We start from the raw sequence: 24,083 nt of genomic DNA, 5'->3' as shown, positions 1-24,083 counted from the left end.
CTGAGTTTCCACTGGTTGTCCTCAGTTCGTGGCATGAGGAGACATATTTTGCTGCAATAATTTGACTTTTTGGCATTTCTCCCAGTAAATAGGGGAGTTTCTGTGTGTCTGATAATAATTCGAATTCGGGGTATATTTGGGAAATGTTTGCGAATTGTTTTTCTCTTAAAGTTTTGAATTTAGGGCATGAGGTTAGAAAGTGCAGCTCTGTCTCTACCTGTCCTCTGTCACACTGGGAGCAGAGTCTCTCCTCTTCTGGTAGCCAGTTCTGTCTGTGGCGACTCTTTTCTATGGCCAGGCTGTGTTCACTCAGTCTGTATATTGTCAAAATTTTTCTTAGTTTAGGACATTTTATTGTGCTCAGGTAATTTGCCAGTGTGAATTCTCTTTTTAGGGTCAGATAACATTGTAATTTACTTTGTGTTTTGGTCGTTTCTTTCCAGTATTCAATATATTTTTCTTTTTGCTTGTTGTTAATTTGGTTTGGTCTGATTGAGTTGGTGTTGCTGTCCTGAGGCTGTTGGGGACATTTTGCTGCAGAGAGCCTCAGGACCAGCTGGCTGAGGGGACTCTTCTCTGGTTTCAGCTCCTGGTATGTTAGGGCTTTGTGATGGTATGTCTGGGGGTTAACTGATTTTAAGTGATTGTAAAATTGAATTGATCTTTTCTGTATTTTTAGTAGGAGGGGGTATTGGCCGAGCTCTGCTCTGCACAGATTATTTGGTGTTTTTCTCTGCACCTGCAGGATGCTCTTACAGAACTCGCTGTGGAAAGATTCTATGATTGTTTTGTCCCATTTGTCAAATTCATTATTTAGTTTTGGTCCCCAAATTTCGCTGCCATATAGAATTATTGGTTCTAGTACAAATTGGAAAATTTTAAGCCAGATTTGCATTGGAATATAGATTTTAATGTTTCTCTTTATTGCATAGAAAGCTCTCCTTGCTTTGTCCCTCAGATCTTTCACAGCCATGTTGATGTTTCCTGTGTATGTAATGTTGAGGCCAAGATAAGTGTAGTTTTTTGTATGTTGTAATTTAGTGGTGTCTAAATAGAAATTGTGTGTAACCTGATTTCTGTATTGTTTTTGAAAGATCATTATCTTAGTCTTTGCTGTGTTTACTGTCAGGGCCCAGGTCTGACAAAATCTCTGCAGGAGATTAAGGTGCTGCTGCAAACCTTCTTTAGTAGGTGAAAGCAACACTAAGTCATCTGCATATAGCAGACCTCTGATCTCTGTGTCGTTCAGGGTGAGGCCAGGTGTCGTGGAACGCTCTAGTTGGTTTGCTAATTCATTGATATATAGATTGAAGAGAATTGGACTGAGATTGCATCCCTGCCTCACTCCCCGACCCTGGGAGAAGAACGCTGTTTGTTTGTTTCCAATCTTGACGGCACATTCACGTATACATGTTCTTAATCAGATCATATGTTTTTCCTCCAATGCCACTTTCAAGTAGCCTATAGAAAAGGCCCTCGTGCCAGATGGAATCAAAGGCTTTTTTGAAGTCAACGAAACATGCATATACCTTTCTTTTCTTAATTTTTAATTCTTGATCAATTAAAGTCTGGAGGGTAAATATATGGTCCGTTGTGCGGCAATTTGGCAAGAAACCAATTTGGCATTTATGCAGAATATTGTGGTCATCAAGAAAGTTGACAAGTCGTTTATTAATGATGTTGCAGAATATTTTTCCCAGGTTACTGGGGACACATATTCCTCTGTAGTTATTTGCATCATATTTATTTCCGGATTTATGAATTGGGGTTGTCTGGAAAAGCTCCAGTTGACAGAATAGTATTGAATAGTTTTAGTATAGCCAATCTGATTTTATGGTCTGAGTATTTGATCATTTCGTTGAGGATTCCATCAGTGCCACAAGCCTTTTTTCCTTTCAGGGACTGGATGACTTCTGTTAATTCTTGTTCTGTTACTGGGTAATCTAGAGGGTTTTGGTTGTTTTTTATCACCGCCTCCAGAGTTTTCCATTTTGTGAATATCTTGTACTGATCATCATTTTTTGTAATATTACTTTATAATTCACTAAAGTGATTAATCCAAGTATTTCCATCTTGGATCGCCAATTCATTCTGCTGGGTTTTGTTTAGGTTGTTCCATTTCTCCCAGAACTGGTTGGATTCGAGGGATTCCTCAATTTCACAGAGCTGGTTCTTGCTGTGTTGTTCTTTCTTTGTTTTTAGGGTGTACTTGTATTGTTTCAGAGTGGCCTCATATTGACAGCGTATGTTGTGGTTATCTGGGTCTCTATGCTTTTCATTTGATAATTTCCTTAACGTTTTCTTTAGGTTTTGCATTCAGTGTCAAACCATTTGTTATTGTTCATTTGTTGAGATTTTGGTTTGGAGGCTTTCAAATTAGACAATAGAGCCAAATGATGAAATATTTAATTGATTTTGTCCACAGCAGAATTTACACCAGAATTATTATGGGGAAATGTTTCAGTTAGAAATAAATGAGTTAAATCATGTATGTTTTGATTTTCCAGTGCCTTTTGGTACGCCCCCATGCTGTCAGGTGTCCATCTGTATGAGTATGTGCTGTTAAACAGTTCACAGGCACTAGGGGCTCCAGAGTTAGACTGGGCCCTTTTCAGATAGATTGTGATTTTGCTGTGGTCAGAGAGGGGTGTGAGGGGTGTGAGGGGGGCTGACTGTGAAAGCTCTGAGAAACATTGGATCTAGATCTGTAATGAAATAATCTACCGTACTACTGCCAAGAGCTGAGCTGTAAGTGTAGCGACCCAGAGAGTCCCCTCGTAGCCTGCCATTGACTATGTACAGACCCAGTGTACGGCAGAGCTGTAAAAGCTGCATACCGCTTGTATTAGTAAGCTTCTCAAAGCTCTTTCTAGTAGGACATTCAGGGAGGGGGAGGCAGGTGCTTCCCAGGTGAGTGTTTGTCTCCCTGGGTGTTCATAGTGTCAGCTCTTTCCCCTGTTCGAGCGTTCAAGTCCTCACAGAGTAATACATTTCCCATGGTTTTATAATGGTTAATTTCCTCCTCAAGAATAGAGAAAATATCTGGGTTGTAGTAGGGGGATTCTGATGGAGGTATATAGATGGCACACATGTAGACATGTTGCTCAGCACAAATAATCTTTTTGTTAATTTTCAACCATATATAAGATTCTTCTTTTTTAATAACTGTGATGGACTGGCTCAGTTCTGATTTACACCATATAATCATGCCTCCTGAATCTCTGCCTTGGGTTATTGTGGGATGTTTTGTTGATGGTATAATAATCTCAGTGTAGCCGTGAGGACGACCAGTGGAAACATCTTCTCTGCACCATGTCTCCTGTAAAACTATGACGTCAGAGTCTTTTAACTCTCTATTAAAATCTGAATTTCTGCTCTTTAAACCAAAAGCTGATGATCTCAGACCTTGAATGTTCCATCATTTTATTGTAAACGATTTCATCTCAAAAATTATACAAACCTTAAAAGAAAAATAATAATAATAATAAACTAGATATTAAAATAATTATGGTAATAAATGAAAAGAAGAAAAAAAAGTGCAAAAAGACAAAAAGAGTATAGTAAGTAAATTAATAAAATATTAAACTTTGAGTGACATTTTAGAGTGTATCATGTGTGAAATACTGTTGAGAATTGTCCTTATATTACTATTCATTTAAAATAATGTTAAACTATTAATTATCGTGGTGTCTCTGCTCTTCCATCATGTAGCTACATGAGGCGAGAGCAGAGCAGGTTTAGCATGTGTAATATTTCTATGAGTTCACCAGAGGGGGGTGGGGCTGTGGTCCTTCTCACCGCTGCAGCATAGTTCAGCCCAATAGGCTGCTGCTCCTGTAGTCTTGGTTCTACCGTTTGGAGGAGGGGGGGTATAGGACCTCCAGGCTGGGGGGCTCTCTGGCTAGGTATCAGAGGCCAGTGTTGTGTTGGCTGTGGGGTGGGCTGTGGGTTGTGATGTTGGTGATGCGGTGGATTTGGTGGCCTGGTCGTCCTCTCTGACAGCCGGGGGTGGAAGCATGGTGGAGGTCTGGATGGTCTTGAAGGTCGAGGAGGTCCTGGCGGTCTGCGTGGGGTCTGCGTTGTGTGGTTACCCCTTGGAGTGGTAGTAAGGCTCCTTCCAAGGGCAACATCCTTCAGGGTCCTAGCAAGGATGGGGACTGCATTCCTGTGTAGGTGTACGTTATCATACAAGCAGTCCAGGTGGAGAGTCGGGTGGTGGGCCAAAAACACGTTGGGTTTGAGGGCACAGTCCCTGGAGAGGCTGATATTCACTCTGTGAATGGTGTGGGGATGGAAGTCTCTCCTGTGCAGCAGTGTGGATATGACTATCTTGCTGGTAGGGAAATTGGTGGAAGCGCGCTCAATGACTCTCCTCAGAGAGTCTGCCAGACTGTCCTCTTGGGACCTTAAGTCATTGGTGCCTGTTGGATGATGATGTAGCTAGGTGAGCCTAGCTCAGGCACTGTAAACAGCTCCAGGGCTCTCCTGGTGTTGGGGCACCAGATCTTCTCCGTTCTGTGTCTTGGAAATAAGGTCTTTTCATCCAGGAACTTTCCATTAGAGTCCATAAGGAGGATAATGTCAGCCCTTCTGTCTGTGTGTGTTTGTTCAGTCTCAGCTGTCGGGTCTGGATGTGGAACTGCGGTGGTGGTTTCAGGTCTGGAGCTCCTATTTGGAGGCTGGCTAGAGGTCGGGCTTTGGACAGGTGCAAGGGTGTGACTGGCGTCTTGGCTTGGGATGTGTGTATGGAGGCAGCTGGTTGATACAGGGGTGGGATTAGAGTCTGCACCAGGCCCTTTCCTCGAGTCCTCGAGGAAAAGCAGGTGTAGTGGGAATTTGGCTGGATGTGGTTTGGGTCTGAAAGGTGAGCACAGGGGGTTGTGTGGAGTTCAGTCTTGCTTGTAGACTGAACCCTGTTCTGTCCCTCTCATTCAATTCAATTCAATTCAATTTTATTTGTATAGCGCCAATTCATAACAGAAGTTATCTCAGGACACTTTTCAAATAGAGTAGGTCTAGACCGAACTCTCTAAAACATGTAGCTCTTCTCTCAGAGTAGCCAACTCAATTCTGCAGTTGTCTCTGTCCTTCCTAAGTTCCTTCACCTCCTCACTGAGATGATCCAGCTGTCTTCTCTGACGAGCTAGTTCTTGTTGAAACTCTCTCAGCTGTGAGTTGACATTGTTCTGTTCTCTCTTGGCCTGGAAGTCACTGACAGTAGGAGAAGTAGGCTGCTGTTGGTCCAGCTGCTTTCTGATCTGAACCAGTTCTATTTCCATCTGGAAGAAGTGTTCTCTCATTATGTCCAGGGCCTCAGAGTGCTGTAGCAGGGGAAGATCAGTGTCAGCATCTGCAGGCTGTCTGTCTGGAGCAGGGACAGAACAGGGGGGTTTGGCTCCCAGGACTGGAGCGATGTTTGTGAGGATCTCCTTTTCCTTCTCAGCACTCAGTCTCATTGCAGGAAAGTCGAGTTCAAACTGTCTCAGGTCGCCTTGTATCATGGCAGTTCCATTTTTGAACAGGTTTACTGTTATTCTGGTGGTGTCAGAGTCATTCTCTTCGAGTACACTTTGTTTCCATCCATTACAAATACCTGTTCTCTTTATTGCTGGGTAATGAGAGCTGAACACATTCAGCCAGGCGACTGGTTCATCAGTCCAGAAGATTAAATTGCAGGACCTTCCATCTTTGTGATGGTCCAGGAATAGGATTTCTGGTCGTTCTTGAAGTATTGTTTGTTTATATTTTCCTTTTGCAGTTTTGCTTTTGATAGCTGGGGGATGTTCAATGGTTTCAGAGTGTGTAGACATCATGATACAGCTGTTGATCTTCAAGGTTCTGTGTTTTGTGTTTAAAACAGCACAACTGCTGTTATTGATGCCGTTGCTAGGTAACCACAGTCCAGTGTTAGCTTGTTAGCTATTAGCTTGAGTGTTTCAGTTGGGACTTGTTTTATAGTAATAAATGCAAAAACGTACTGATTTCAGTGTCCAGTAGTTTGCTGTTACTTGCTTTAGTCTCCCGTCCTCTTCTTTGTTTGTTTTTTGTTTTCTCCTTTCTCGTCAGCTTTGTTTCTGAGCTCTGTTTTCTGAGCTCATTCTTCCAACCAGTGTTAATTTCGTTGACGAAGACTATGACAAAAATATTCGTCAACGAACCTTTTTCAGGGACAAAAACTAAATAAAAACTAAATAGAAAGTCAGATATGATGACGAAGACTGTGACGAAATATAACTGACACTTAAGTCAGCGAATAAAAATGAGACGAAAATGTTAGGGAGGGAGAAGAGATCCAATCAGAACTACTCTTCTTGTGGGAGTAGTTGGGAAGAAATCCAATCAGAGCAAATCTTTGAGGGTAGGTTGATCTATGCAGAAGCAGCAGAGGCATTTTAAAAAGCCGCGGCAAATGCAGGTGTAACAGCTAAACGAGTTTGCAGAACTTCGCACAGTTTTGAGGACGTTTTCACAACAGTTAGGTTGTTTACATTATATTTAGTTGTATTTAGTTGCACAGTCTTAGTTACACAGCTTCACTCGTTAGCAACACGCTAACGTTTTGCAGTGCACCCGGTCCGAGGGCAATGGCTCATGAACAACAGAAATGTCAGAGCTAGGTCTAGGACGAAAACGAAGAATTGACATCTGGTCACACTTCACATATGACAACAAGGACAACAAGACCGTCTGTAAACCGTGTGGAGCAAAAATCGCTGGGAAAAACACCACCAACTTGAAGTGACATTTACAGATGACTCATCCAGAAATACATGCAAAGGTTAGCATACACACTAAGGTTATTTTATCAGATAAACCACTGTGATTTAGTCGACTAAATTCTGCTAATATTTGGTCTACTAAAACTAGACTAAGACTAAAAGATTTCAGATGACTAAAATATGACTAAATGGTGTGTTATTCAAAAGACTAAGACTAAGACTAAATCAGAATTTGCTGTCAAAATTAACACTGCTTCCAGCTGTATCTTTTTTCCTTCTTTCTGTTTCATTCTCCTTATTTTTTACTTTTTCTCTCTTCTGGTGTATTGTGGTCACTCCTTTTGCATTTTCCTCATAAAACGTCGGTGTTTATCCAATTTTTGGACCGAAAACAAGTGTTTTGTTTAGCAGCAAGCCTTAAACATGACTTCTGTATACATATACATTCTGGAACACTCTCTCTCTGTCTGTCTCTGCCTGTCTGTCTGTTTGTCTCTCTCTCTCTATCTGTCTGTCTGTCTGTCTGTCTGTCTCTCTCTCTCTCTCTCTCTATATATATATATATATATATATATTATAATAAAATACAATCATACTCTGCTAGAATAAATAAAAAAAGTGATTTAAAAGACGAGCCAGCAGCCGTCAGGACTTCTACTACTACTTCACCACTTTCTTCCTGTTTTGATGCCATTTACCATTACATAGGTTAGCTAGCTAGTTAGCTAGCTGTGTGACTGTGAGAGAGCAGAGGTGTAGTGGGGGCCCACTAGGGCCTGTAAATAAAGTCAGAATTTACAAGGAATAAATGTATATTAAAGGAAATAACAGAAGCCAAAATGCATAAACGGTAGTTACGTGAAGTTTTGACTCAAAGGTTAACCAGTATATGTGCGTCTTTACGTTGACTTTGTATGTTATCGAATGAATTCTCTGTATATTCTCTGTAAGTTCTGATGATCACCATTTAACTTCCTCTCGAGATGAGACAATAAAACGTTTTGCACATTCATAAACTCTTCTGCATGTGCATATAAACTACTGCTTTTATAGTTTTGGTGACGCACAAACATATTCTGTCTGTTTAAACACTAGATTACAGGAAAGACATTATCCTTGAGGTGTAGATACAACTGGTTTAATGTGAAAATTAATAAATCATCATATATATATATATATATGCTAAAATCTAATGTAGTGACACAGCAGTGTAATTCCTAAATTATAAAGAGATGCCCGTACCCTCTCCAGCACTGCTGTATGCAAGGTTTTACAAATACAGATCACATCACAGCCTTGAAGTAGTTATTTTTAGATAATAATTTATTGTTTATTGCATAAACCTTGGAAAAACACTGGTGACCCTAACAGCTCAACATGCTCACCAGGTACGCAATCAGAAGTACTCAGAAGTACTGGTGAGTACTGGCTCATTTCAGGCACTGCAGTAAATCGTTGGTGACGAGTAGAAAGTCTTTGACAGACTATGGTTCTCATCTAGAGTTAGTGGAGCAAAGTACTGATGATGTTTTGATCAGTTAGCTGGGTGTGTTCATGTTAAGTTTCTTATGGTCATATGAACATGGGGAAGGTTCCCGTGGTTAGGACTTGCAGGTGCTCTCGGCATCAGAAAACCTAAGATAGTTATTGTTACTTATAATAACTTACTCAGGATCTTTTAGTATCAAAGGTCTCTTCACTATGAGAAAGGTAACAGCCAGAAAGAGAAGGGATCATCTTGAAGGAGATCCAGAAAGTCATCAGTGTAGTGCCTTACATGGTCTCCAAGAAATACCCCAGGCTCTCGCAAGGACCTTTGAGGTTCCTGATGGTCTGGAGGAGGAGGAGGAGGTAGGCGAGCTGTGGAGATTTGCAAAGAGATTCTAAAGAAGCAAGAACCATTGAGAAGGCTGAGATCATCACACTTTTCTCAAACACTGGCACTGAGTTGAGGGCTGGGAGGAAGTAGAGAGGAGTGTGGTTGTCCAGGCTCAATCATTGTAATCTGGACATCAGCTGGGCTTGATAGCAGACCAAGACCTCACTACGAGGGCGGTGAGGAGAGACACACATGGTCACGGTATGAGCAGTGGTGGACAAGATACCCTTCAGTGGGATGTTGAGTTCAGAAGAACTACTCCACCCCTCCCCCCTGCTCTGCATCATGTCCTCCACAACCTGAGGACCTCACCCCTCCCCAAACTGTCACCTCTATAGTGTCCTTCACGCCTGACCTGGTGAGAAGACAACTGACGAGGCTCCACTCCGGCAAAGCTGCAGGCCCCGACGGTGTATTTCCCAGGGTGCTTAAAGCCTGTGCCCCCCAGCTGTGTGGAGTACTCAGTCATGTCTTCAGCCTGAGCCTGCACCTCCAGAGGGTCCCTGTGCTGTGGAAGACGTCCTGCCTCATTCCTGTGCTAAAGACGCCGCGTCCCAGCGGCCCTCAGGACTACAGACCGGTGGCTCTGACATCCCACATTATGAAGACCCTGGAGAGGCTCGTCCTGGAGCAGCTAAGGCCTGTGGTCAGGCCCTTCACTGATCCACTACAGTTCGCCTACCAGCCATGCCTGTGAGTGGAGGACGGCATCATCAAGTCAAGTCAAGTCAAGTCAGCTTTATTGTCAAATATGCTATATGCACAACATACAGCACAGATGAAATTTCAGTCCTCTCGGACCCATGGTGCAAACAGGCAATAAAAAATAAAGGGTGGGCAGAGGCGAGAGTGACGGTAGAGTAGGGAGGGACTAGAGTCTCCTAACTGCCTGGTGGAAGAAACTGTCTTTGAGCCTGCTGGTTTTTGCCCGGAGACTCCGCAGTCTCCTCCCTGATGGCAACAGGCTGAAGAGGCTGTGAGATGGGTGGGTGGGGTCACCTACAATCCTAATGGCTTTGCTGATGCGGGTGTTATAAATGTCCAGAAGAGGGGGGAGAGAGACACCAATGATCCTCTCAGCTGCTCTCACGATGCGCTGCAGTGTCTTGTGGCAGGACACGGTGCAGGCGCCATACCACACGGTGATGCAGCTTGTCAGGATGCTCTCGATGGTGCCTCTGTAGAAGGTGTGCATGATGGGGGGCGGGGCTCCTGCTCTTCTCAGTTTGCAGAGAAAGTACAGGCGCTGTTGGGCTTTTTTGGCCAGTGATGCAGTGTTGTGGCTTCAGGACAGGTCTTCAGAGATGTGCACACCCAGGAACTTGGTGCTGCTCACCCTTTCCACTGCAGCACCGTAGATGGTTAGTGGAGCTTGCTGGGTGTGCACTCTCCTGAAGTCCACAATAATCTCCTTCATCTTCTCCACATTCAGGTGGAGATTGTTGTCCTTGCACCACGTGGCCAGCCTGCTCACCTCACTTCTGTAGTTTGTCTCATCGCCGTTGTTGATGGGACCCATCACAGTTGTGTCGTCTGCAAACTTTATGAAGAAGTTGGAGCTGAATGATGGTGTGCAGTCGTGGGTCAGCAGAGTGAAGAGGAGGGGGCTCAGCACACATCCTTGGGGGGCCCCTGTGTTCAGTGTGATGGTGCTGGAGGTGTTGCTGCCGACCTGAACTGCCTGTGGTCTCCCCGCCAGGAAGTCAACAACAGCCAGTTGCACAGGGAGGTGTTGAGCCCCAGCTGGTCCAGTTTGTTGATGAGCTGCTGGGGGATGATTGTGTTGAATGCTGAGCTGAAGTCGATGAACAGCATTCTGATCATCTACCTGCTGTTCAAAGTCTACACTCATCTGGACAAGCCGGCGAGCATTGTGAGAGTCATGTTCTTTGACTTCTCCAGTGCTTTCAACACCATCCGTCCGGCTCTACTGGGTGAGAAGATGGCTGCGATGCAGGTGGAGGCCCCCATCGTGTCCTGGTTTGTTGATTACCTGATGGGCAGACCACAGTACATACGTCTACAGAACTGTGTATCTAACAGGGTGGTCAGCAACACTGGGGCCCCACCGGGGACTGTCCTCTCTCCCTTCCTCTTCACCCTCTTCACCTCAGACTTCAACAATTGCACCGAGTCCTGCCACCTTAAGAAGTTTTCTGATGACTCAGCAATAGTTAGCTGTATTGAAAAGGGTGATGAGAGTAAATACAGGACTGTGGTGGGCAACTTTGTCACTTGGAGTGAGCTGAATCATCTGCAGCTCAATGTGACAAAGACAAAGGAGCTCATAGTGGATCTGAGGAGGACGAAAACACCTGTGACCCTTGTTTCCATCCAGGGGGTCCCTGTGGACACTGTTGAGGAATATAAGTACCTGAGGGTGTACTTTAATAATAAGCTGGACTGGACTAGAAACACTGAGGCTATCTACAAAAAGGGCCAAAGCCGACTCTTTTTCCTAAGGAGGCTGAGGTCCTTTAACATCTGCCGGATGATGCTGAGAATGTTCTATGAGTCTGTTGTGGCCAGTGCGATCTTCTTCGCTGTCACATGCTGGGGCAGTGGGCTGAAGGTCGCAGACAACAACAGACTAAACAAACTGATCAGCACGGCCGGTGATGTCGTAGGGGAGGAGCTGGACACTCTGACGACCGTGGCAGAGAGGAGGATGCCGTCCAGGCTTCAGTCCATCTTGGACAATGTCCCACACCCTCTCTATGACACACTGGCCCAGCAGAGGAGCACCTTCAGCAGAAGACTCCTCTCACCCAGATGCACTACAGAGCGCCACAGGAAATCATTCCTGCCTGTGGTCATCAAACTCCCTCAGAGAGTCAGACATTCCTTTTACATGATCTTTTATATATATATAAAAGATAAAAAATATATATATTATATATAGTTATATATTTATACATTTGTTCTTAATATATGTCAGTGTTTCCTCTATGTTGATTTTGGAGCAGCGCCTCTCTTATCTATTTCTTGTTTATCCTTTCCACACACACACACACACACACACACACACACACCTGTCTTCCTATCTGTTGAACAGGAAGTTGAAGCTGGAGAGCGAGCTGGCAGCTCAGCTGTGGAGGGTTTCCTGGGACGACGTCCAGATAAGCAACCTGGAGAAAGTCCTCAGGAGAACCTGCAGCAGACTTACCATGTCTCTGGTAACACACAGACACACACACACACACACACACACACACACACACACACACACACACTAACTGGACTAACACCAGGATTCTCTGCAGAAAGGATCTCACTGCGGCTCTCTGATGACCATGGAGGGAAACTTCCAGATCTACACCAAAACTGGATATTACAAGGTCTGACTGCTAATGGACTGCTACCTGACTGCTACCTGATTGCTACCTGACTGCTACCTGACTGCTACCTGACTGCTACAACTGCTAACAAACTGCTAACTGACTGCTAACTGACTGCTAACAGACTGCTAACGGACTGCTACCTGACTGCTAACAGACTGCTAACGGACTGCTAATAGACTGCTAACATTGCTGCAATGAACAATAAAATGCGGGTGTAATGAGTAAGATGCTAATCTTGCTGATTTTTTCTCCTGCAGGGAAACCTGGCAGCCATCAAGTATATCAACAAGAAACGTATCGAACTGACCAGGAACGTGCTGTTTGAACTAAAACATGTAAGTCCTGACCTACCTACTTCACAGAGTGTCTATTTGAGTTCAGTGCCTTGCTTTTGGGATGGTGATGTTTTGGTGGGATTTGAACCAGCAGCCTCTGTACTCTTGCAGATGCGAGATGTTCAGAATGAACACCTGACTCGCTTCATCGGGAGCTGCATCGACCCGCCGAACATGTGCGTCATCACAGAGTACTGTCCCAGAGGCAGCCTGCAGGTACACCCAACCTTTTACCCCACCAGTTTCTAAACCCCTCTATCAACTGTCTATACCCCTCTATCAACTGTCTATACCCCTCTATCACCAGTCTCTATACCCCTCTATCAACTGTCTATACCCCTCTATCAACTGTCTATACCCCTCTATCACCAGTCTCTATACCCCTCTATCAACTGTCTATACCCTCTATCACAGTCTTACCCCCCTATCCCATTCTATAACCCTCTATCACCAGTCTCTATACCCCTCTATCAACTGTCTATACCCCTCTATCAACTCTCTGTACTCCTCTATCAACTGTCTGTACCCCTATATCAACTGTCTATAACCCTCTATCACCAGTCTCTATACCCCTCTATCAACTGTCTATAACCCTCTATCACCAGTCTCTATACCCCTCTATCAACTGTCTATACCCCTCTATCAATTGTCTATAACCCTCTATCACCAGTCTCTATACCCCTCTATCAACTGTCTATACCCCTCTATCAACTGTCTATAACCCTCTATCAACTGTCTATACCCCTCTATCAACTGTCTATAACCCTCTATCACCAGTCTCTATACCCCTCTATCAACTGTCTATAACCCTCTATCACCAGTCTCTATACCCCTCTATCAACTGTCTATACCCCACTATCAACTGCCTGTACCCCTGTATATCCCCCTATCAACTGTCTGTACCCCTGTATCAACTGTCTGTACCCCTCTATCAACTGTCTGTACCCCTATATACCCCTCTTAACCAGTCTCTATACCCCTCTATCAACTGTCTGTACCCCTGTTTACCCCTCTATCAACTGTCTGTGCCCCTCTATCAGCTGTCTGTACCCCTGTATACCCCCTATTAACTGTCTGTACCCGTTTACCCCTCTTAACCAGTTTCTATACCCCTCTATCAACTGTCTGTACCCCTCTATCAACTGTTTCTACCCCTGTATACCGCTCTATTAACTGCCCGTACCCCTGTATATCCCTCTATTAACTGTCTGTACCCCTGTATACCCCTCTATCAACTGTCCGTACCCCTCTATCAACTGTTTCTACCCCTGTATACCCCTCTATAAACTGTACGTACCCCTCTATCAACCCTTAATGCCACTCTTTCAACATTTTTTACCTCACTTTCGATCTTCTCTCTACCACCAACTTTCTATACCCTTCCCTTAACCCCTCTGGTTCTCCACTGTACCTGTGGTGCTATTCATCATTTCCATGTATCTTTCTAGTCCTCTAACATTTCTTCATACAGCAGATGTTCTCCCCGGCTCTCAGTTATACTTACTTGTCAGCACTGTAACCTAGCAACCTCCTGGCACAGTAACCTAGCAACATGAGAACACAAGTCAGCCGGCTGTAGGTATATGTGGGTTGCGTGGGGTTTGGGTTGTTTGCCAGATGACCGCTGGATCTCAAAATGTCAGTTTAACAAAGAGCAGCTGAGTTATTTTGTGCACTGAGAGGAGGAAGACTTTCTCACCACTGTCATGTCACTGATCGCAGATATTCAAACAAAGGCTGTTCAAATCTGCACTGTGCTCCGTCATTTAAATCATTGTTCAGGACTCATTTTAACTCTGGAGTAATTATTACTGAGGAGGTGAAAAATGACCCACATAAGGATTGAAACCACTGACCAGAGAGCAGCTGATGTTAAAATCAAACACCCCTCATAAGACTAACATTTAATTTACTTCTCCAGTGTTTTATCTCCTGATACATTCATGTAAATATATTGCATTACTCATTAAACCTCTGTGTGTGTACCTTCCAGGACCTGATGGAGAGCGACAGCATCACACTGGACTGGATGTTCAGATACTCTCTCATTACTGACATCGTCAAGGTAGCGGCCTGTCGATGCTGTATCATCAGATAAAAAGCACTTGTTTTTCACACAGTGAAAGATTTACAATTATTCATGGGAGCATGACCACTGAACTGAAATAACATCAATAATATTAATAATAATCTGGCCTTTAACTGATATTTAAGTTCAGACGTTTTATAAAAACACAGTTCAACCACTTTGAGTTTCTGTAGGTCATGCTTTCTATTTATTCCTTTAGTGTATAAATAGACTCTAATCAATGGATGAAAACAAGCTGTAAGTGCACTAATAAAAGGAACCCAGGGACAGACCATCTGTCACTTCCTGGAGGGACGTCAATCAATAAAGTTTGTTCAGTGTTTATTGTCGTTGTTGTTTTTGTCCCAGGGCATGTTGTTCCTCCACAACAGCGTCATCGTCTCCCATGGCAACCTAAAGTCATCCAACTGTGTGGTGGACAGTCGCTTTGTCCTGAAGATCACCGACTATGGTCTGCAGAGTCTGCGGACCAGCAGCTGCCCTGAGGACACTCACGCCTACTACGCACGTATGATAAACATATACATATATCAACTGATCAGCAGTAACACTGTGAGCATGGGACTCCCTGACTGGTCCCAGACCAATAGACTGCTCTGCACTGTGTGTTCTGAACCCTTTCTATCAGAACCAGCATTCACTGTTTCAGCAGTTTGAGCTACAGTAGCTCATCTGTTGGATCAGACCACACGGGCCAGCCTTCACTCCCCACCTGCATCAATGAGCCTCGGCCCCCCATGACCCTGTCTCTGGTTCTATTCCTTGCTTGGATCACTTTTGATAGATACTGACCTCTGCAGACCGGGAACACCACACAAGAGCTGCAGGTTTGGAGTTGACCCAGTGGTCCATCACATTGTGAAAAAAAAAAAGCCCTGATACACAGTGCTCACTGTGTTAGTGCTGATCGATGGATATGTAGGGGAGAGTGGGGTAAGATGAGCCATTTTTCATATTTAGGATCACTACATCAAGGCAATCATAGTTTTGTCGCTAACTAATATATCTGCATATATTTCAGGATGTTGTGCATCCCTTCAAACAAACAGAATGAGTGTAAACATAACTGTTTCCATAATATAGCATGTCCAAAAAAAGTGGTCTCGTGGCTCAACTTACCCCGTGTGTGGGGTAAATTGAGCATAGGAGCGGGGTAAGTTGAGCCGTATGTTAAGAATAAAAATGTCTTTTGAAGAGAAAGACGCGTCTCTTGCAGGTAAGCTGTGGATGGCCCCCGAGCTGCTGAGGACAGAGTGCCCCCCCCCATGTGGGACTCAGAAAGGAGACGTGTACAGCTTCGGTATCATCCTACAGGAAGTGGCTCTCCTGAGAGGAGTCTTCTACCTCGACACGCAGACTCTTACCCCTAAAGGTCAGATATTATCCGCTGACACAACAACAACAACGATGAAGAAAATGTGATTGCTGCTACGGCTGCTCACAGGCTCAGCTTCTGAAAGAGTCCAAGCAGTGCAAGTGTTTGTGATTCACATCTGAAAAAATGTCCCATAATCAGTCGTAACTAAACACTGTGTTCAAGAGAGATATCGGTCCAAAAAAAACTGTTATTTATTGTGTGTCAGTGTGTGTGTGTGTGTGTGTGTGTGTGTGTGTGTGTGTGTGTGTGTGATGTCACACTGGAATGTAAACACACACTGACACACTGCAGTTAATATTAAAGAATATATAGAAATATATCTGCTGATTTATTCACATATATCAATATTTACTTGTTTACTTGTGTAAAAGTCCCTAAATGAAGATAATTGAACTCACAATTGAACATTAGTGTTTGTTTGTTGTATTGATTAGAAATATTTTTCATTGACATTTACCAGGTAAGTTTTATAGATTGTATTAAATCAGAGTACAGGTAGAGCCAGTATGGTTGGATAGCGCCCTCCAGTGGACAGTGGGCTGTTACATTAACAGGTTCAACACATGTTCAAACTGAGGTCATGTGATCAGAACAGGGGGGCAGGATATCAAAAAGTACTCTTTTACCAGAATTCTCTATTACCAGTAACAGTACTACTATAGAATAAATAATCTGGTAGTTTTACAGACTGATGTCCCTGTGCCCCCCCAGAGATTGTGCAGGCGGTGGTTCAGGGCGGTGTCCCCCCACTCCGTCCCTCCCTCTGCTTCCACAGTCACAGCGAGGAGCTCGGAGTCCTGATGCAGCGCTGCTGGACCGAAGAGCTCAGCGACAGACCAGACTTCAATACCATCAAGATCCTGCTGAGGAAACAGCACCGGTACCAAATTATAACCGAAATTTCATTTAAAGGGGGGGTCGTTGTCATCAACAGGAACATTAGAGTCCAAAGGGAAGTAAACATGTTTATTTGTGCAGTTTAATACGCTGACTTATGGAGACTTACTGCTGGAGCCTCTAGTGGACATTAGAGTAACTGAATCTGCAGCCACAGAGGTTGCTGCTTGTGCCAGGCTAACATGCTGATGTTTACCATGTTCATACTTTAGTGTGTTAACATGCTAACGTTAGCTAAAGCTTCTGGAAATGTCTGTAGTTCTGCATTATTTATTGATAAATATAAAAATGTCAACCGGGGGTTGTCCTCTTGTCTGTCTGTCCTCCTGTCTGTCTGTCCTCCTGTCTGTCTGTGTAGGGGTTATGGGTCTAACATCCTGGACAACCTGCTGTCTCGTATGGAGCAATATGCCAACAACCTGGAGGAGCTGGTGGAGGAGAGAACACAGGCGTACCACGAAGAGAAACGCAAGGCTGAGGCACTGCTGTACCAGATACTACCACAGTAAATATAATACTAATATAATACTACTACTAATATAATACTACTATTATACTACTATAATACTAATATAATACTAATATTATACTACTATAATACTACTATTATACTACTATAATACTACTATAATACTAATATAATACTACTATAATACTAATATAATACTGCTACTAATATAATACTACTATAATACTACTATAACAATACTACTAATATAATACTAATATTATACTACTATAATACTAATATCTTATTGAATAATTCAATTCAATTCAATTTTATTTGCATAGCGCCAATTCATAACAGAAGTTATCTCAGGACACTTTTCAAATAGAGCAGGTCTAGACCGAACTCTTTAAAATATTAATTACAGAGACCCAACAGTACCACAGACAGACAGACAGACAGACAGGTGCACAGCAACAACAGTATTGGCAATGGCAGTCTAGCAGGACCATGGCAGGAGGCTCCACCAGGATCGATAAGAACCTGCGAGACGAGAAAGCACAAGAACTCCGGGGAAGAAGTGAAGTTAGTAACATGCATTAATGGAACATGAATGAGTGCAGAAAGAGAGAGGAAGGGAGGAGCTCAGTGCACCATGGGAAATCGCCCGATAGTCTAGGCGTATAGCAGCACCGGGGTGGCTGTGGCTCAGAGGCAGAGAGCGTCGTTCTTTAATCGGAAGGTTGTGGGTTCGATCCCCGGCTCCTGGTGCCACATGTCAAAGTACCCTTGAGCAAGATACCAAACCCCAAATTGCTCCCGATGCGTCGGTGTGTGAGTGTGTGTGAATGTTAGTTTCTGTTTGAAAGTGAATTTGTGTGAAAGGGTGAATGTTTGGTTGGAAGACTAGAAAGGCCCTATGCAAGTACAGGTTCATTTACCATTTACCATAACTAAGGGATGGTTCAGGACTCACCTGATCCAGCCCTAACTATAAGCTTTATCAAAGAGGAATGTCTTAAGCCTACTCTTGAATGTGGTGAGGGTGTCTGCCTCCAGAACCACAACTAGAAGCTGGTTCCACAGGAGAGGAGCTTGGTAACTGAAGGCTCCTGTTCCACTTTTACTACTACTCATATAATACTATATAATACTACTATAATACTAATATAATACTACTATAATACTTCTAATATAATACTAATATAATACTAATACATAATACTACCACAGTAAATGTACTGCAGTACTACTACATACATGCCCCACTCACTGTATTTCAGTTCAGTAGCAGAGCAGTTGAAACGAGGAGAGACGGTTCAGGCCGAAGCGTTCGACTCCGTCACCATTTACTTCAGTGACATCATCGGCTTCACTGCGCTGTCTGCAGAGAGCACGCCACTACAGGTCAGTGGAACCTAGTAGAACCCAGTAAAACCCAGTATAACTCATACTGACTGATGTACTGTATGATGTATAATGTAATATTACTTATTGTCTGTTAGCGTAGCGGCTAACGAGGCTCAGTGATAAATAATCCAGTCAGTGCTGCCCTCTGGTGGTGGAGCGTGTTCCTGCAGTGAAATAAAGTTATTTTACTTCCAGGTGGTGACGCTGTTGAACGACCTGTACACCTGCTTCGATGCCATCATCGATAACTTTGATGTTTACAAGGTAAACGTTCCTCACCACTTCCTGTGCATTCTGGTCATCTCCATGTTGGTGTTTAGCACCCAGCGGAGGTCACGTAAAACGAGTTGCTCTGCTCTCATTGGCTGCTCTCCTGCTGACACAGGATCTGGTATTCCAGATAAAGGAGAGAGGAGAGAAATAGTCAACAACAGAATCTGGATCCATATCTGATCAGCACTGCCTAGTTTGGAATGAGAAGGTTTAATCAGAGATGTGGAGCAATGGCAGTGGTGATTATTGGGATGTATTTATCTGATCGGTATCATATGCTGCAGGTGGAGACCATCGGGGACGCCTACATGGTGGTGTCCGGGCTGCCAGTGAAGAACGGGAGGCTCCATGGTCGGGAGGTGGCCCGGATGTCTCTCGCCCTGCTGGACGCCGTTAAGAGCTTCAGGATCCGACACCGACCCAACCAGCAGCTCCGCCTCCGCATTGGCATACACAGTGGTCAGTGTGTGTGTGTGTGTGTGTGTGTGTGTGTGTGTGTGTGTGTGTGTGTGTGTGTGAGTGTGTGAGTGTGTGTGTTTATTAATAAAGGGCTATAATATATAATGTGTGTGTGTGTAGGTCCGGTGTGTGCAGGTGTGGTTGGGCTGAAGATGCCCAGGTACTGCCTGTTTGGAGACACAGTGAACACAGCATCACGCATGGAGTCCAACGGAGAGGGTAACACACACACACACACACACACACACTGATCATTAAGAGTTTAGGTTTGTGAGCTTTAACCTGTGACACATTGATTGTAATGTCCTGTGTAGCTAGCCAGCACTAGCACAGTAACATGCTAACTATTATCACTATCAGCTCCAATGGCTCAGCTAATAATCCCCAGATGGAGTCAGTCAGGGTTCCCAGTGGAGAACATGAAGATCCTCTTTGTTTTAATTCCCACGTTGTCCTGAGACTGTCTAAAATTCAGGATTTACAGACACTTAAGCTGTAGTAACTGCAGCCGAAGCTCAGAGACAGCGAGGGAGAGCGCAGTGACTGCAGCCGAAGCTCAGAGACAGCGAGGTAGAGCGCAGTGACTGCAGCCGAAGCTCAGAGACAGCGAGAGAAAAAAAGGAGAGCGCAGTGACTGCAGCGCTCAGAGACAGCGAGGAGAGCGCAGTGATTGCAGCCGAAGCTCAGAGACAGCGAGGAGAGCGCAGTGACTGCAGCCGAAGCTCAGAGACAGCGAGGAGGTGAAGATACCGCTAACGGGGGGGGCTCAGAGACAGCGAGGTAGAGCGCAGTGACTGCAGCTGAAGCTCAGAGACAGCGAGGGAGAGCGCAGTGACTGCAGCCGAAGCTCAGAGACAGCGAGGGAGAGCGCAGTGACTGCAGCCGAAGCCAGAGAAAGGGAGGGAGCGCAGTGACTGCAGCTGAAGCTCAGAGACAGGGGAGCGCAGACTGCAGGCTCAGAGACAGCGAGGAGAGCGCAGTGACTGCAGCCGAAGCTCAGAGACAGCGAGGTAGAGCGCAGTGACTGCAGCTGAAGCTCAGAGACAGCGAGGAGAGCGCAGTGACTCAGAGCTCAGAGACAGCGAGGGAGCGCCAGCTCAGAGACAGCGAGGGAGAGCGCAGTGACTGCAGCCGAAGCTCAGAGACAGCGAGGTAGAGCGCAGTGATGCAGCCGAAGCTCAGAGACAGCGAGAGAGCGCAGTGACTGCGCGCTCAGAGACAGCGAGGTAGAGCGCAGTGACTGCAGCCGAAGCTCAGAGACAGCGAGGTAGAGCGCAGTGACTGCAGCCGAAGCTCAGAGACAGCGAGGGAGAGCGCAGTGACTGCAGCCGAAGCTCAGAGACAGCGAGGTAGAGCGCAGTGACTGCAGCTGAAGCTCAGAGACAGCGAGGAGAGCGCAGTGATTGCACTTATTGCAGGGTGACTGCAGGTTGGATTCTGGAGTAACTGACAGTTTTACATCGTAGTTCCTCTGACACAGAGCGAGACTGAACTTAGAAACAACATCAAATATTTAAAAGTTCAGTTTCAGTCAGAACTCAGAACTTTTGACCAGAACTGTAGGTGCTGCAGTGTACAGTGTCTATATATCTCTATGTATATTATACGTTGTGGTTGTGTGTGTGTGTGCAGCTCTGAAGATCCATGTCTCGGAGGCGACCCGTCAGGTTCTGCAGGAGTTCGGCTGCTTCCAGCTGAAGCTCAGAGGAGAGATTGAGATGAAGGGAAAAGGACAGATGAGGACGTACTGGCTGCTGGGAGAGAACGACTACAACTGACAGAGGAAGAGAGGAAGAGGAGAAAGCGGAGGAGGACGAGGAAGAGGTCTGACTGCTCATCATTGACAGTTTTGGATGTTTCAGGTCTAAAGGTCACATCAGCACTGACTGCAGATGTCAGAAACAAGCTAGTATTAAACCCTCCTCCTCCTCTTACTCTTCTCTGATTGGACGTTTAGCTCTTCTGGGCTTTCTGGTACAACTTCACCTCCTTCCAATAACTTTATTGATCAACCAATGCGTTTACAGCCTGTGGCCTTCATCAGAGTCTTCATCAAACACAATATTAACATTTAAAATAAACAAGACATGTTGAATACATCATAACAACATTAGCTAATGTTAGCTAGCTCATCTAGCACTGCTGAGAGAGCTAACGTGAGCTAACATTAGCCCTCTGTCCTAATTGGACGCTCTGTCTGTCTGGGACGTGATTGGGTGATATCTGTGGGTGTGTCCTGTGTACCTAAATGTTATTAATGTGTTTGATGAAGACTCTGATGAAGGCCACAGGCTGTAAACACGTTTTTCAATAAAAAGTGTTTCAGGATTTGAACTTTGACCTTCAGGAAGTCGTACGGAGGATCTTTCACAGACACATGAATGTTTCACTGTAAAAATAAATCATTTGAAATGGTGTGAAAATAAAAATGAACTGTGTGTTTTATTTATGCTTTTATTATTTGATCACTTTTTTTACAATACAATAATCAGCTGCTCCATTTAAAGGGGAACTTGGCAACTATTTCAACTTAATAAACCTGTTTAGAAATCATTGGATGGTTAAATGGCCTGTTCCGGTGTTAATGGTGACTTTCCCCGCTCTCCCTCGCGTCCCCAGGCGGAAAACCAACTTTGAAACTTTGGGACTACCGTCCCGTTAAGTTGGAGATAGGAAGTATCGTGAGAAGCGAGAATGAGCGAGAAACTCAAACTGCTTTACGGCAATTCTACATAAACGCACACGCCCCCCTCAATACCGGTTAGCCACGCCCCCCTCAATACCGGTTAGCCACACCGGCTATAAGAACAAGCGACGATGAATGTATTACCCACCTTGGTAGACATTGCTCCACACGACAAAGTTGCCCGGCAACAAATGCACATCAGCAGCGGTAGAAAGGGGGAGGAGGGGCCGCAGGTGAGTTTTTTTACGACAGTGTTGTGAAATATACGTCTGAGCTGTCGGGGGAACTGATTGAGAAAACATGCGACGACAAAAGTGAAAACCAGCGAAGAAATGGCTAGAGTTGCCAAGTTCCCCTTTAAATAAAGTATTCATATTTATTGATTGATTATTGGAAACATTCCATTTATGTTGCTGACTAGAAATTAACTGCAAACATTGTTCACAGGAAGTGAATCAATTTATATTTTCCATAAAATGTGTAAATGTAAGGAGCCATAAAATAAAACATAAACGTGTCTGAACTCACTCAACAGGAAGTGGTGGCAGCGTTGTGATTGATAGGTGATTGAGAGGGTCTGGTATAGTCCTCAACAGACCCTGAACCTGAACAGCAGGACGTGGTGGAGGTCACTTTAATTCAAATAAATAGTTTAATAATGATTGGACCTGATTCATGATGTCAGATTCACATGTTGGTTCTTTCTGCAGAAAAGATAATGAATTAGAAATGAACAATCAGGTGGATCAGACAGATATTATCAGCCTTACATTAGAAAGAATGACTTCCATATTAAAGGATAAACAGTGTGTATATGAGAGCATTCATCACAGGAACAGTGATCTCTGTCCACGCTGCACTTTCCCACTTTATTTTCTTTATTTGGCTTTTATTGCAGTTCATATATCCAGTCCGATTATGGATAGATTTCTATTTGTTAAAACAGGAGGAGCATTCTTGTTGTGTTGATGTGTTGTTTGTTTTGTCCCTTTATGAGTGAATGCAGGTCTTATGTTGTATTGATTATATAAATGTTAAGGGCTGTATTTCATTATTGTGGAAAAAACAACACCAATCAGGCTGAATAATCGATATCTTTATCAGAAATAGATCAATATTGTTATTTATAAACAACGTATTGGTTTCCACGCAGATGGTCTTCAGCAGAGTAGGCCGGTGATTGGCTGCAGCTTTCCTCTCCTCTCATTGGTCCATGCGTACATCGCTCAGAGGCAGGCCGTGCGGTGATTGGTGGAGCGCCGCTGTAGACCCCGCCCCCTACCCTCCGCGGATGTCCGTTATGTTGCTGCGGTCGGACGGAGAGCAAGCGCTGCCCCGAAACTCCCGATAAATCCCCGTTACCGCCCGCAGCGAGCAGCACCGAGGCCCCCGCTCTGCCCGGAGCTCCGAACCGTCCGGTACACCGACAGAAGCACTTATAAACCGCCCCTGAGCCCGCAGTGCCAGCCCTTCGCAGCTCCGCGGGGCCCGGCGAGGCGCGGCGGCCGCAGATGGAACCCGCACCGGCTAAAGCGAAGCCGCAGGGCCGGCTGCTGGTGTCCACCCAGCTGGACGCCAAAGACGAGCTGGAGGAGGTAGGCTGACCCGGGAGAGAGCGCGTATAACCCGGGACAGAGCCGGTTAGCGCGGTTTAACAACCAGCGGGTACAAAGAGACAGTTCCTGAGAACTAGCAGCTAGTTAGCATCGCTAGCCTAGCCTAGCCGTACAGTGTCAGTGCTAGCACCGTTAGCCTAGCCTAGCCTAGCCGCACGGGTCTGTCTGACGTGTTCGCGGCGTTTGTGCTCCACAAAGCGGACACACACAGCTAGTGGACAGTTAGCCTAGCATGCTAATCCGACGTAAACATACGGATGAGAGCAGAAAAGTGACAGGTGCGCATGCGCCGTGCGTGTGTTTCATCTGTCAGAAAGTCCAACAGATTGAAATCAACTTTATTCACACAGTGAGAACAAACAATACAATGCGTTTATCAGCTGATCTCAGAACTGTTGCATGTACAGTACACTGTAGTGCTGGGTTGTCTGTCTGTCTGCAGGTAACTCACCTGTCTGTCTGTCTGTCTGTCTGTCTGTCTGTCTGTGTGCAGAGATTGGAGCGCTGTGTGGGAATCGTCCAATCGTTGACCAACGGTCTGTCAGAGAGAGAG

General features: G+C 44.8%; 2 protein-coding genes across 4 annotated transcripts in view; both read left to right on the top strand.

Moving 5' to 3' along the window:
* npr1a (natriuretic peptide receptor 1a) overlaps positions 1–21,673 on the top strand; it is a 56,825-nt gene extending 35,152 nt beyond the window's left edge. For both annotated transcript variants that reach the window (XM_051390695.1, XM_051390694.1), the window contains 14 exons: positions 11,654–11,774; positions 11,862–11,936; positions 12,197–12,274; positions 12,386–12,490; positions 14,268–14,339; positions 14,712–14,871; positions 15,580–15,735; positions 16,453–16,621; positions 16,997–17,143; positions 18,370–18,493; positions 18,692–18,760; positions 19,054–19,228; positions 19,349–19,447; positions 20,861–21,673. In XM_051390695.1, the coding sequence (XP_051246655.1) occupies positions 11,654–11,774; positions 11,862–11,936; positions 12,197–12,274; positions 12,386–12,490; positions 14,268–14,339; positions 14,712–14,871; positions 15,580–15,735; positions 16,453–16,621; positions 16,997–17,143; positions 18,370–18,493; positions 18,692–18,760; positions 19,054–19,228; positions 19,349–19,447; positions 20,861–21,006 (1,696 nt within the window). In that variant the 3' untranslated portion in view covers positions 21,007–21,673. The remainder of the gene's footprint in view (positions 1–11,653; positions 11,775–11,861; positions 11,937–12,196; positions 12,275–12,385; positions 12,491–14,267; positions 14,340–14,711; positions 14,872–15,579; positions 15,736–16,452; positions 16,622–16,996; positions 17,144–18,369; positions 18,494–18,691; positions 18,761–19,053; positions 19,229–19,348; positions 19,448–20,860) is intronic.
* Positions 21,674–23,195: 1,522 nt separating this feature from the next.
* ints3 (integrator complex subunit 3) overlaps positions 23,196–24,083 on the top strand; it is a 25,030-nt gene continuing 24,142 nt past the window's right edge. For both annotated transcript variants that reach the window (XM_051390621.1, XM_051390620.1), the window contains exons 1-2: positions 23,196–23,509; positions 24,024–24,083. The exon at positions 24,024–24,083 is cut by the window's right edge and continues 24 nt beyond it. In XM_051390621.1, coding sequence (XP_051246581.1) covers positions 23,426–23,509; positions 24,024–24,083 — 144 coding nt within the window. In that variant the 5' untranslated portion in view covers positions 23,196–23,425. The remainder of the gene's footprint in view (positions 23,510–24,023) is intronic.

This window comes from Dicentrarchus labrax, unplaced genomic scaffold (genome assembly GCF_905237075.1).
Source record: "Dicentrarchus labrax unplaced genomic scaffold, dlabrax2021, whole genome shotgun sequence".
NCBI lineage: Eukaryota > Metazoa > Chordata > Actinopteri > Moronidae > Dicentrarchus > Dicentrarchus labrax.
The sequence above is the reverse complement of the archived record's forward strand: the minus strand, read 5'-3'. Positions and strand labels throughout refer to the sequence as shown.